Source organism: Eschrichtius robustus, chromosome 3, assembly GCF_028021215.1.
Source record: "Eschrichtius robustus isolate mEscRob2 chromosome 3, mEscRob2.pri, whole genome shotgun sequence".
Lineage (NCBI taxonomy): Eukaryota > Metazoa > Chordata > Mammalia > Artiodactyla > Eschrichtiidae > Eschrichtius > Eschrichtius robustus.
In genome coordinates, this window is record NC_090826.1 from 168,177,910 (window position 1) to 168,192,201 (window position 14,292).

The 14,292-nt window shown below is 35.3% G+C and overlaps 1 protein-coding gene across 4 annotated transcripts in view; it reads right to left on the reverse strand.

The window, feature by feature from the left end:
• The window catches only part of DISP1 (dispatched RND transporter family member 1), a 213,047-nt gene that overhangs the window by 52,767 nt on the left and 145,988 nt on the right, over window positions 1–14,292 (reverse strand). Inside the window, exon 1 of one of the 4 annotated variants that reach the window (XM_068541777.1) lies at window positions 11,848–12,101. The exons of 2 other annotated variants lie outside the window; for them this stretch is intronic. Coding sequence is in view for 1 of the 2 variants with exons in the window: in XM_068541776.1 (XP_068397877.1) it covers window positions 624–675 (52 nt within the window). In the remaining variant the exon portion in view is untranslated. Of the gene's footprint in view, window positions 1–623; window positions 746–11,847; window positions 12,102–14,292 lie in introns of those variants that run through there. One more of the 4 variants, XM_068541776.1, reaches the window with a different exon arrangement.

Genomic DNA, 14,292 nt, shown 5'->3' on the forward strand with positions numbered 1-14,292 from the left:
AGGTCATCAAATGCTAGTGGTCTATTTAACCTACACATGAAAGCCAACAAGAAAAAAAAGAAAACCATTGTTTGGCTCACTAACCCTTCTGGCATGGCATTTTTCTGAGTGGACAAAACAGCTTCTGGAGAAGTCTCTCTCCAGTCTCTCCCCACCTCTGTCAGACACACAGGTACTAGGAGAAATCGTCTCTTTTCAGTCTGAGTACACGGTAATGACAAACCTGGGTCACCCATGAGGAAGATTCCTATGCATATTTTCACCCAATTTATAAACTGCTCAACAGGGGTATTTCTGAACAGGGAATGCCAGAACGATGCATAACGTTTCAATGTGAACACTAATACCCAGAAGATACTCACTGTACTAGGATGCAAATTTAGCATTATTGACTTATTTTCCTTTCAGATAGAGCTCATCAAACACTCAAACACACACACACACACACACACACACACACACCCATTCAGCTATATAAACATCAACGCTGTAAGAAATGGAAGAATTAATGTAGACATTAAAAAATTTCTTCATAAATTATTTTAGTGGAAAAGACAAAGCATTTATAAATATGAAAACATATATGTAAATCAAGCAGATGCTACTTCTCTCACCAGCCTTACCGTCACTTTGGAAAGTAGTCTGCCAATCCCGACTTCCTTTTATAAAGACCATTGAGAAGGATTTTTTTTTTTTTTGGCCAACCCACACGGCATGCGGAATCTTAGTTCCCCGACCAGGGACTGAATCCACAGCTCCTGCAGTGGAAGCACGAAGTCTTAACCACTGGACCGCCAGGGAAGCCCCTGAGAAGGATTTTGAACTGTAGTCAACACAGTTGCTCTCTTCTTCAGTGAATCACTCCTGGGTATAAACACCTCCTATAAAACACTCAAATGATATCCCCAACACAAAGCATTGGTAGTTAAAAGTATTATCCAACTAGTGGGAAGATAAGGTAGATAAACTGGTAAGAGCCCTAAAGTGACCCAGGAGGCACAAACTCTAATCTTTTTTCCATCACTTTCTTAACGTGCCATCTCAGCAAGATCTGCTCCCTTTAGCTTCTTTTTACTGAAGGATATATCCTCCCTTTTGTTGTTAACAAAAGAAAAAGCTGTATGCAAATGTTCTGAAAACAATAAAACGTATTAATCAAAGGCCATCTAAAAAGGCACTAGAGTTTTTAAAAAGTTAATTGAAATTTAAGATGTTTATTTGTATGGTTAAGGGAAAGATAGTCTAGAAAATGTAAGAAGCAATTGCTTGATGAGATAAATTGTCATTTCTCGGAATTAGAAACTCTCATTGTACAAATACTCCACAGAAATCACAGAGGGCATAAGCTTTCTCTTGCCTCTACCCATGACTCATGTTCCCAAGCCTTCTCTTCAGACCTCAGCCAAGCTACCGGAGCTGATGCAATCTTCCAGGCTGAATGGGAAAATCAAGACCTCCTCTTGGCCCTTCCATCAGGAAAGAAGGAAGACTTTTTCTAGTTTGTCGATTTGTTCTGACCATCCTAGGTTGGTTAATATCATTTCAGAGGGTCTATTTTTGGTATTTAATTCAATCAGCCCTATTGACTATAATCACAGCTGTCAGGTGGGTTACGCTAGTGGGAAGTATCTGACAAAAATCCTCAAAGTTTTCAAGTGAAACTGGGCTTAAGACAGAATGCCATCAACCTGGGACACTCATCAAAGTACCCTGAACTCCTCTGTAGACTCTCTGCAACTTCATCTGTTTCCCTATCTAATTAAATCTGCTTTTCGTCAGGAAATATAATTTTTCTTTTTCTTTGTAACAAGAATTACAACTATCATTCTCTCTTATTTTTATTGCAAATGCATCATATTGTAGTTACATAAGAGTTAAACAGATTTTTGCAGGCCAGCCAAGGGACCTAATCTCCATTTATAACATTTTTTCCCCAGTGTGGTAAAATGCAGTTCAAGTGCCAAATAACTGACTTACGAATGATTTTTGGAGCACAACTTGTTTTGTAACTTGGAGATTTCTTGTAATGAAGTAGGTACAAGTGGAGAGTAAAGAATAATTTGAACTCTGACTTTGGCTTGTATTTGAAGTAAATCATATAAGCTTTCTATGATTCACTTTCTTCAATCATAAAATGGGAACAATCAAATTGACTGTATAAATAAGTTGTGGATTATAAGTAAAAAACAATAAAAAAGCAAAAGCAGACAAAAATTATTCTAAGAAATGTTTACAGATTAAGTTCAGTGGATGTATTTGTGTAAGAATTCAGGTGACCAGGAGAACAGCAAAGTTTCCATCTAAAGTCAAGAGTTGACCTTAAGGCCACACAGAGAAAGACTTTATTTCTTTAGAAATGAGACAAATGAGAAAAAAATTTGGTCTGAGCCAGAGAAAACAGGAAAAGAGATGAGAGAGTGGAAGATTCAACATCATAAAAATGAATTATTGTGATAAACGTAATGCTATGTGGTTATAAATGCAGTGATAATAGTATTTATGCAGGAAGTTTAAAATAAGTTTTGGATAAAATATAATGAACAATTTTAAAAGAGCTTTGTTGAAATCACCTGTTTTCCCCAGGGCCATAACACACAGGGACTGCCAAAAGAAAGCTATTCTTGAGACACTGGCTTGAGGTGTGATGGAGCCCCATGGCCAGATATTTTAGTGTATTTCCTGTTGTTCATGAATATAGCATGCCAATATCAATACATCCGAAGCCACTAATCTCACACTTCCTATTTCACCTTTTCTATACTAGCATTTTTATGTCCTGAGTGCTTTAGCTGTTTGGGGACTGACTATAAGGCCTTTGGCCAAAGACCATCTTTTGATTACATTTTAAAATGTAAGATATTTTTCTTTGAGCCTCAGTTCTTCACATGTGTAAATCAGGATGGGAATCAATGTCCACCTCATAGGATTACTATGAGAATGTAAAAATATTTTGAAAACCATAAAGGGCTATGTATTTACAATGGAATGAGAATATAAAAAAAATATGGAATGATGCTTCCTAGTTCCAAAGCTGAAATCATGTTTTAAAATGGCATCAGAGATATCTGTGGCTTAGAAGAAATGGCCTGGGTGGGTCTGAATTTGAAAGTTGACTCTACGGGTTACTAATGTTGAGAACCTAGGTCAAGTTACTTACACTCTTAGAGTCTCTAAGTCTTGATTCTTCTTAGAGTTAAATTTGTTTGAAATGCAAATTGGTGCAACCTTCTAAAAGAGCAACATGGCACTACTAATCAAAATTTGAAATACCCTCATCCTTTGACTCACAATTCTACTGGGAGTTTACCCTCTGGATATACTTGAACAATGTGTAAAGATAAATGTCCGGATAAAGACGCTGACTGCACCACTGCTTGTAACAATGAAAACTGGAAACCACCTAAATTATCAATAGGGGACTTAAATTCTGTCATATCCATACCTTGGGTATTCTGCACAACGAAAAAGAATGAGTTAAATCAGGATTATTGCTAGGGAAAGAAGTCCAAAGTACATCTTCATGTGTGAATAAAACCTAGCTGCAGAAGAGCCTATGTGGTATGAATCCATTTCATTAAAAAAAGCGGCGAAAACACACATGTATGGTTAGTATACACACAGATAATTTCTAGAAGGACGTAAGAAAATGCTAACATGGTTTCCTGCTGGAGAGTTGGACTGGGCCATTTGGAAGGGTAGAGAAGACTTTCACATTTTACTTTCTGTACTGCTTGCAACTTTTACTACAAATGTGCCACCTTCATAGTAATAAAATATTAATGAAACAACATATAAAGTTTCTAGCACAGTGACTAATAATGAACAGAAGATAATTATTATTAAAATGCAAAAACAGAAGCAAACTTATTTCACCTTAAAGGATAAACAGTCATCTCTTCACTGGATGCATTTTTAATTGTTTGTCTTCCAGTATATGTCTCCTTTCTCACAATAGCACCCTACACAATATATCAAATAATTGGATAAAGCAGGAAATCAAAAAGGATTTAAGGAGCAAGAACAGATGAACACAAACTATTCGGAAAAAGGTTTTCAACATATCTTATCTCCCAGCTTCCAAATTTTGGGAAACATAAATGATTATTTGTTGGACCAAAGCTATCTATGAACCAAAAGTATCATGACTAGTTTCATAAGCATTAAACAGAGAATACAGAGAAGAAATATAGAGTCATTTCAATCAAATGTAAAGAGAAAAGTCATCAGAGCTCATGTGATTAGAAGGTTCAAACAATTACATCCTGCTCTGGGCTCAGGACACTTACACCTATAAGATCAAAGGAAATAACCCTGCTTCAAAGACTAAAAGTAGTATCTCACTGAAAATGCTATCATATAATCATAGTAGGAACTGCTGGAATTATGGAAATTTTATTCATCAACATATTACATGTGAAAATATGCTAAGGACACACAATTTACCCAAAAGATGCCATCAAACTATTTAGGTGGCTCAACATCCAAAAAGCGTTATGAAAGGCTCTTAGTAGCTCCTTGCAACTGGAAGCCATAACTGTTTTTGTGGCCAGAAAACTGTCAAGTTAAAATCTAAATGTAATGTTGAAGAGAATACACAGACATGTTCCGATTACCACAGTAACCACTCAGCAAAGCCATCACCATCCTTGACAAACACAGGGCTCAGATAGCCTGAAGGAACATCTTCATTCGCATCAGCAGCTACCCTTGGTACACCTGGGCGGTATTGCCAGACACTTTCACACACATGACCTCACTTGAGTTTATCCTCCTAATAGCCCTCAGAAAAACAGGTGTGGCAGGCATTACCGCTCTACTTTGCAAAAGAAAACTTGAGACACAGAGTCTCAGATGGTAAGGCCAGGAAGTCTGATGCCGAGGTTTTGAGGGATTTCTGCTAAACTACATTCCATAAGCTTAGATAATGTATTCCAGAATAACCCTTTGCTTCATCAGATTCATAACATCAAACTTAACAATAAATGGCAAGGCTGAATCAAAAACAAGATCCCATATTGTAGCCAATCATCTTTTTCAGAAGTGATGTTCCCTATAACACAGTTTCACTAGACAAAATACAAAACACTGATAACAGTGTTTCTCAAACATAGGGATCACTTGGGGATGTTGCTAAAATGTAGATCCTGATACAGTCCATCTGGAGTGGGACAAGAATCTTCCAACAACAAGCCCATACCACTGGTCCCTGGAACACACTTTGTGTAGCAAGGCAAAAGCACAAACTAGGTGGGGAGGCTACAAGAGAATCAGGCCTAAGTAATGGCAAAATCATGCCCAATTAAAGCAGAACGGATGCAACAAGTAGGGAAATGATACCAGTTAACAGAGAAATAAAGTCCTGTTTTTCTAATTAAGACAGAAAAGTAACAAATTTTAATAGCAGAGGTTCTAATTGATAACCAAGTTTAATTATGGCTTATTTCAGGACACCTAAACTGTTGTATACATAGAAATAACAACCAATCAGATTTTAATCTTTTTCATGTAATGTATATGGATTGAAGCACCTTGCCCAGTTAACTGGGGGAGACAATCTTTTTCTCTCAAGTGGTACAAGATATTGGAGATACCTTAAGTCTTTTTTTCATACCAGGTATAAAGGCAGTTTGGGAGTACCTGTATTCATTATGCACCAAACCTGTTTTAATATGAAATTGGTCCCCTAAAATTGCTTGATGCTTATCCTAAAATGATGGTCTCATTTCTTATCACTGGTACCAAGATGCCCTATTAATATTTAGTGCTATGGCAAGAGAAAAAACAGCTTCTCTAAATGCACCAGAGAAACGGACAAAGAAGTATATTTGTGGCATCTTCTATAGTGGGACTGTTAAAGCTGGATGGTAGAAGGACATCAGCCAGGTTTTTTCTCTAGGAATATATTTCCCTTCAAAGGGCTATTAAAATGTTTTTTTTTATCATCTCACTGTGTCAGACACTTTCCTCACAATACCTCTATGAAGATTTTATTAAACCCATTATAGAGAAAACTGAGGGTCAAAAATACTACAGTGTAACTAATGCAAATCACATGATTGGGATTCAATCTTAGACCAGCATGTCTCTGAAAGTAAGGCTTTTCAACCAACCTCAAGATGCTTCTAGGGCAATGCCAAGTTCAACTAGCTTTTATAGGACCACTAGAGGCTACTGCTATAAAATTCAGTCTGAAGGTCCACGCGAAAAATATCCTCTGAATTCAATATTTCCCAAGACAGTTTTAAAAGGTACAATTCAGCATTCAAGAGTATCAGAGACATATTTTACTGAATTAAAAGAAGTGCTATCTACCCATGTATCATATTATCTAAACCTGAAAAGCAAGGCGATGGATTAATCTTTGTTGTCATGTAGTATCTGGACTATTTCAAAATAATGTAATTGTGACCTGACAGCAAAATCTGTATCTTTAATCAAAGAATCAGGCCCTCTTAAGGAACTAAAAAGTATAGTCTTAAATAAAGAAATATAATCTTCTCCCCTTCTGAGATGAATTAAATTTTCTTATATTTCTTTGAGTTCATGAACTTTCTACGATTAAACTCTCCTTCAATAAGAACACTTTAAGTATCTTCATTTAATCACCTATAAGCATTTTATCTGTTGCAAAGAATTCTACAGAAATTAAGTACTACTGCTATCATTCCCCTTAATCATAAACTGCAATAAATTAGAAGCCATTTTCTCAAAGAAACAATGTTATACATTTGAGAATCTATACCACTACACAAACATTTAATAAGAACCCACTAGGTATTACTATGCTTTGCATCACACTACGAGAAAGCAAACTGTTGCGTTCTAGGAAATCTGAAAGTAAGGGATCACTATTCTTTTACAAGGAAAACTCACTGTTGCCTATTAAATTTATATGATCAAGAAGGTAGTTTCAACTTATGCTAACAAACATCATCTTTGAAAATGAAATATACCTTTTTATATAACCTCTTTTAAATATGATTATACACAAGATGTATAGGTAAAGGCACCAATAAAGATAAACTATAAATGTTACATGTTTCATTTTTACAAAAACCATTCATAATATTTACAAACAGCTTAATGATACAGAAGAAAAATTAAAATTGACAGATACAGTTTTCCCCTTGCCCAGATTTACAGAACTATATTGATAGATAAGAGTTAAAAAACATTAGGAAGATATTACAGCGTATGTGCCATAGCAAATCTGAAGACCCTGAATTTGGAAAGCAGTCTTATTGCTAGATATGAATTAGGTTGTCAAGGCTGAGATTTATACTTATGGGGTGAATGATAGGAATTTCAGGGCTGTGGAAACATCAGTCTCATTTTTCTCATGTTTTATGTTTAATGTACCTTTGGTAGAAGGTCTATGTGGGAAGAGAAATGTGGGTGTAAAATAAAGTTTATCTTTTACAGTCTGGGGTAAATGATAGTTGAGAACATTATCTTTTTAGCATAAACACTTATCTACCTAAATATATATTTCAAGAACACTATTACTATATTGCAGTTATTAAAGCAGTTTTCAGAGATCTCTTTTCCAAGTTCATCCACCAAAATTATCATTCCACAAAATATTCATCACTTCTCCCCACACTTAACATGTGTTATATCCATAAGCATCAATACCCTTAAAAAGGAGAAAGAGAAAGTATTCTTTTATCTTTGAGTTCCTATTTCAGATGAGTTTCAATTCTATAAAGCTGCAATAATTTCTTTTAACCCTAAGTCTGAAGATTTATGTTCATTTGCATAACTAAGAATATATGAAATAAAACTAGAGACGTCTCTATAGTCAGAAATGTCGATCTCTGGTCTTTCAAAAAAAATTCTAGAAAGCCCACTAAAAAGTTGTTATTTAACTCAAGAATCAGCTGAGACATCCATTTGGACTCTGCTGCAAGTCTTCAAGGGAACACAATAAATATAACAAATATTCACAAAGTTACAAGTCTATTACAGTGGTTTCAACCCATTCTGCACACTAGAATCACTTCAGTAATATGAAAAAAAAATTACAGACACAGGGCCCTGGCCCCGGACGTTATGATTTAATTCATATTGTAATCGGGTGTGGACATTAGCAGTTTTAAATGCTCCCCAGATGATTCTAATGTGCAGCTAGGGTTCAGAACGACGGATTTATACTTTATTTAATTAATGCTGATCAATTTATAAGAGCAAGCAACTGCCACTCAAAATATTCAATATTGGTTCAGAAAATATTGCTTGAAATGCAGAATACTGCTGTATATTCGAAAACATTTGGACCTGGTACTCCATGTTAGACATGTATTATAGTATTTGGATTATCTTTACTTCTTTTGGGGTTACACTTGACATTATAAGGGTGGGGACAAGGGTGCAGGGAAGAGAAATCCTTAATAAGACATTAGTTTGAGAGACAACAGTGTGGAATTCATGTGGAACGATGTTGTGGAAACACAAAACAACTTGTCACACAGTCTCAAGTACTTACAGATCATTTGGATAGAGTTTAGGGTATAGCCAATTGGACTAACAAGTTTATTTAACCCTCAAGAAAAAATATCTCCCCAACCCCTGGTCAGTCTCCAATATGAAGTCCCAAGCCTCTCTATTAAAGGAGCATGCTCCCTAAAGTTTTGTGCCAAAAATAGAAAGAAAAAGAAAGAAAGAAAGAGAGAGAGAGAGAAGGAAGGAAAGAAGGAAGGAAGGAAGGAAAAAAAAGAGAAAAAGAAAAGAAAAAATACTTCTGATTGCATTTTAAGCATTTTAAACGTTTCAATTCTAGAGTCAGACAACCTCCAGACACCAGGCCCCCTATCTAGCCTCACATCCTAGTAAAAAAAGAATTAATCACAAGATGCTTTGGTAATAAACAGGACCCCCAAGGTGTGACAGGTTTATCTTTAGGCCATAAGATTTCATCTGAAATTATTTTGCCTCAACTAAAATCACAAAGCATTGAGCAATCTATCTGTATCACTATAGCTCTTCCCCAGTAGAAACAGGATCATATGACTGAGTTTAACTCATGTTGTTGAACAGATCACAAGCTGTCTAAAGACACCATGAATGTTTAATATTTTACACATCTCAAAAACCCCAAAATTTAGCAGCTCAAAGGAAAAAACCATCACCGAGATAAATCAAAATAAGAAAATTCTACATGCACATATTGTGAGGCAAAAGAATGTGAAGGGATTTTTAAAAAACGTCTTCCATAAAAACAAAAACTGAGATCAATCACCATAAAGCACTTGAAAGTTGTTTGATTTAGATGGTAACCTGTTGTTTCTTCATATTACACTTAGAATTATCTAAGCTTTTCCCACCAATGCTAAGTATGACACCAGGCTCCACTCCCTGCTGTTTTGTGAAGTTTGAGAAGTAGCAAATCAAATTTCCTAGAGCAGATCCCCAAATGCGTTCTTCCCTGCAGAGTCCAGCAAATCAAGTCTCAGGGGTATCCTTCAGTCTACTGAGCAACTTGGGAAATATATCTCATGGTATTTGTATGAGACAATTGAAGACATCCTTTTACTTAAAGGACGCTGAGATTTACTTTCAGCTTAGAAAAACATCAAATATTTGAATTGGATCAGCAAAGTAACTCTTAGCAAGAGTCTGGGTACACCTTTCATAAATCTTTTTCTATTCCTTACTTAAATTATCATTATAAATGCTTGTGCATTCTGCTGTGTGCTTTCTTGCATACATTAGGTGAACTGAAATTCCATCTACATTGTTCAAGTGGGATTCTTGTTTGCTCACAAAGGTAATTAAGTTGTATTTTTCAGTTAAATAGGTGAATGTCCTTATTTAGACAGCATATAACAAGTACCTACTGTGTTCCTTGTGAATAGTTTTCTTCGAATCTAATATGCGAGCCTGAAATAAGTGAGCCTGTTGAATAGTGATTAAAATGATAAAAGAATAGAAATTAAGAGAGAGAGACCAAAGAGCCACCCTCTTCCCCAAGTCTTGCTTTTCTCATATATTTAGTTGCTTTGTTTCATATTTTTTCCAAAAGCCTGAGAAGTTAAGCAGTTCATTTGTCTTGATCCTAAACACCGTTTTATTTCCCGTTAGGATGTGATCAGGAATTGTAATTTTTGAAAAATCGGAAATGTTCATACAGTCAGTGTGTCAAGGCTGTCAATCAATCACCCATACTGAGCTATAAGAGTTATAAGAGTTGAACTGTTGAGGGTGCTCTGATCCAATCCCAGAAATGAAAGCAGTTAGAATGAAAGGTAAAGAATTGGTACACAGCAGACACTGAAAAGCAGATTTCCCCAGTTGCCAAAAAAGCATTGAGTGGTTCAATACAAACTAAAAAGACAACTGGGATTAGATTAAAATGTTGAATGAAACCATTTTATAATATATATCATTTCCCAGACTGAGGCAAGGTTACATGTATTTACTAAACTGCTTTGTAGGTCATTCATTTCAGACACTTAAACATTATACATATTTTTTCATAATCAATGCAAATAGTTCATGCTCACAACTCTATATTTCACGTCTAAGATGAAGCATGGAAGATACATAAAAAATACTCTGCCTTGCCTTTGTATACTAAAACAAAACCTGACAAATGAAGTATAATCATCCAATAAAATATTCCAATATTTAAGATTTGGCAAAGAAAGCATCCTAAGAGAGTTTATTAAGAGATATAATTTTTTAAAAATAATGCCAAGACTATTTAACATTTTAAAAAGTAGAAATATGTCAGCAGACATTAAAACCACGGGAAGTAGTAAAGCCACTACCAGTGGAACACTCTAGAGTTTATTTACATAGTTTAGTGACTTCCCAGCCATCAAAGGGAATTGGAGTTTTCTTAAATTATAAATTATCATCTAAAATAACCCTCTTGTGGGTAAAAAGTACATATTCATTCTTTTCCTTTCAACAGGGATACCTGTTAAAGAAAATTTTAGCAAATTGTAAAGTATGCTCTCTATTTCTTGCATTATCCCTGAAGAAAGTCATTTATGGTCAGTCAGTGATTTGCATGAAATACCTCAGTTTTTGCCAAATTTTTATCCACTTGGTTTTAAAAAATTTTACATTTTACTACAAAACATACAAATATTTCACAAGTTAAACTAGTTTGAAATTTTCTACTAGTCACGTATAAATTATCCATTCTAATTTTAAGCAAAAGTAAATATGGCAAATGCATTCTGATTTCTACTTTATGTAGTAAATCCAATTATAATGTAGTTATCATTGCCACCATTAAAATGAATACAATGCACAAAACGTTTAATCACCTCAAAAACAACTTGAGGGTGTATAGCGAGATGTGTATTTAAAATGAACATTGATAAAAATTAAACTTGCTGTGGAAGTTTGGCTAGCAAGTGTATATCTTCATGCAACTTCTCTTTTTATAAGTTGGAAGATGTTAATATTTTACTATTTTCTTACAATATTTAATTCACAAAAGCGGTTAAAGTGATTGCTACAATTCTACATCTATTTTTCTACCAACTGGCAATGAGAGAAGCACATATTTCCCAACTTCTGATCTAGATAGTGGTTAAAGAAGAATCTCAAATCGTGAAACAGCTAAACAACTTGAAATCTAAGGTTTCTTCCCAACTTCATAAAAATAGCACATTTGAATAAACCTTAAGAAACAACTTACCTTACTGTGCTAGACTATCATTCAAAAAAACTTCATAAGATTTTAATGCATTCAGATGCCGTTCAAAGATTACACTGAAAAAAAACTGTGAGCTGGAATTTTAAATTCGATCCAAGAAGCACACAGCAAAGTTCAGTTTTTAAATAAATTCTCCCCAAATAACACATTCACAGAAGCATGAGTAAATGTATTACCTTTATGTTAAAAGAAGAAACGTCCCTGGTTCAGTTTGGTCTGCAAATGATTGCAGTAGCCACAGCCGAAACTGGCCGCAGGAACAGAGCACACAGAGAGCGACCAGGGAGTCTCAGGGGTAGTTCCTCGGAGCGGCGGGACAGAGGGAATGACAAGCACATGCAGATTGCTTTGAATTAAGCATGTTCGTTCGGGGCTGGAACTTTCCGTGTTTGCTCTCCTATAGGACAGGAGAGTTTTTCTCCTACTTAACCCCTGGGGGCAAGGTCTCAATAATGGTAACAGCTGGCATACAGAGGGGCTTGATCTGAGCACAAGGTCAGCAAGCCAGGATATGAAGGTGACATGTAATTTCTAGCCTTTTCCTGCTTCTACAGGGAAATTGCACGAAGGACTGTTTTTAGTTATAACTTCCTTCGATCTTTTGGATTTAAAGTTACTTAGTAGATTAAAGCCATGCTAGTTGATATTATTTGCTTGCTTAGGCTAACTTAAGTGTTACAGATTCAGTTTTCTGACACATAGGGCTACTGCATTTAAACTAACACAAATAAACACCAATCCGTGTTTACTTCCAAGTTCCGGGGATTCTTGTGTTCTTTCACAAATGGCTCTTGAGAGTCTGCTTTTAAGGCAGAAAGTTCATAATTTTTAAAAGAGGCAGAGTCTTCTCTATTAAAAAGGAAAGTATTATTTAAAGCAGTTGTAAGTGTTTCTCTTCAATTTTCCTAAACAAAAACAGTTTGTTATGTGAATTTGACACTGCTTTTTTATAAATTTGTGGTCCTATTGATGCCAGTATTTAAAACTTCACAGCCACAACAACATAAAAACCTTACAAAAACCTGCAAACAAATGCTTTAAATTTACACATGACATCCATTGGCAAATAAGTGATAATTTACTGCATCCATGAAATCTAACTTTTCATGACTTCTCTAGTAAAAATGTATAAACAACTCTTTTAACAGGCTGTACTGATAGTAATTTCAAAATTAAAGAAGATAACATGAGTGATCAAAGAAAAAATAGGTAAAATTGGGCTTCATCAAAATAAAAAACTTATGTACATCAAAAAACATCATCAAGAAAGTGAAAAGAAAACCTACAGAATGGGAGAAAATATTTGCAAACCACATAACTAAAAGGCTAGTAACCATAAAATATAAAAAACTTACAAATCAGCAATAAAAAGACAATCTAATTTAAAAATAGGCAAAGTTTTGGAATAGAGATTTTTCTAAAGAAAATATCCAAATGGCTAATACGCACATAAAAAAGATGTTCAACATCACTAGTTATTAAGGAGTGCAAATTAAAACCACAATGAAAGACTACTTGACATCCACTAGGATAGCTATAATCAAAAGAAGAAAGAGGAAGGAAGGGAGGGAGGGAACAAATGTTGGCAGGGATATGGAAGAACTGGAACATCATACACTGCTGGTGGGAACGTAAAATGGTATAGCCACTGTGGAAAATGGTCCAGCGGTCCCTCAGAAAATTAAACATAGAGTTACCATATGACACAGCAATTTCACTCCAGGTACACTTGATCCTCATTATTTGTGGATTCCGTATTTGCATATTTGCCTACATGTTAAAATTTGTGATCCCAAAATAATCCTCACGGTGTTTCTCAGTCCTTCAGACATCTACATACACAGAGTAGGGGAAAATTTGAGTCTTCCAACAAACATGTTCCCAGGTGAGGTTGAACAAGGTGACACACTACCTTCTTGTTTCAGTTCTCACACTGAAAACAAGTGTTCCTTTTGCAGTCTATTTTGGTGCCATGTTTTTCACATTTTTGTGCTTTTGTTGGCAATTTCACTGTTTAAAATGGCCCTAAAGTGTCATGTGCAGTGCTGTCTAGTGTTCCTAAGCTCAAGAAGGCTGTGATGTTCCTTACAGAGAAAATATACATGTGTTAGATAAGTTTACTTAGGCATGAGTTAATGGTGCTGTTGGATGTGAGTTCAATGTTAATGAATCAACAGCATATATTAGATAAGGTATCTTTAAACAGAAACACACACAAAGCAAGGTCATGTATTGACTGTATGTCAAAAATGTGACCAGAGTCTTGAAGGAACCTAACCCTGTATTTCCCTGCAGAGCAATGACTCAGTATTCACTAATTCAGTGTTTGCAGAGACTTTAAAGAATGTAACTACTGCAAATGAGGAGAATCAACTGTATATATACCCAAGAGAATTGAAAACGTATGTTCATAAAAATCTTGTAATGAATGTTCATAGCAGCATTATTCACAACCAAGGAATCAACTCAAATGTCCATCAAATGATGCACTGATGAGCAAAATGTGGTACACACATACAATGGAATATTATCCAGCCAGAAGAAGGAATAAAGCACTGATACATGTTACAACATGGATGGACCTTGAAAACACTATGCCAAGTGAAAGCCAGACACAAAAG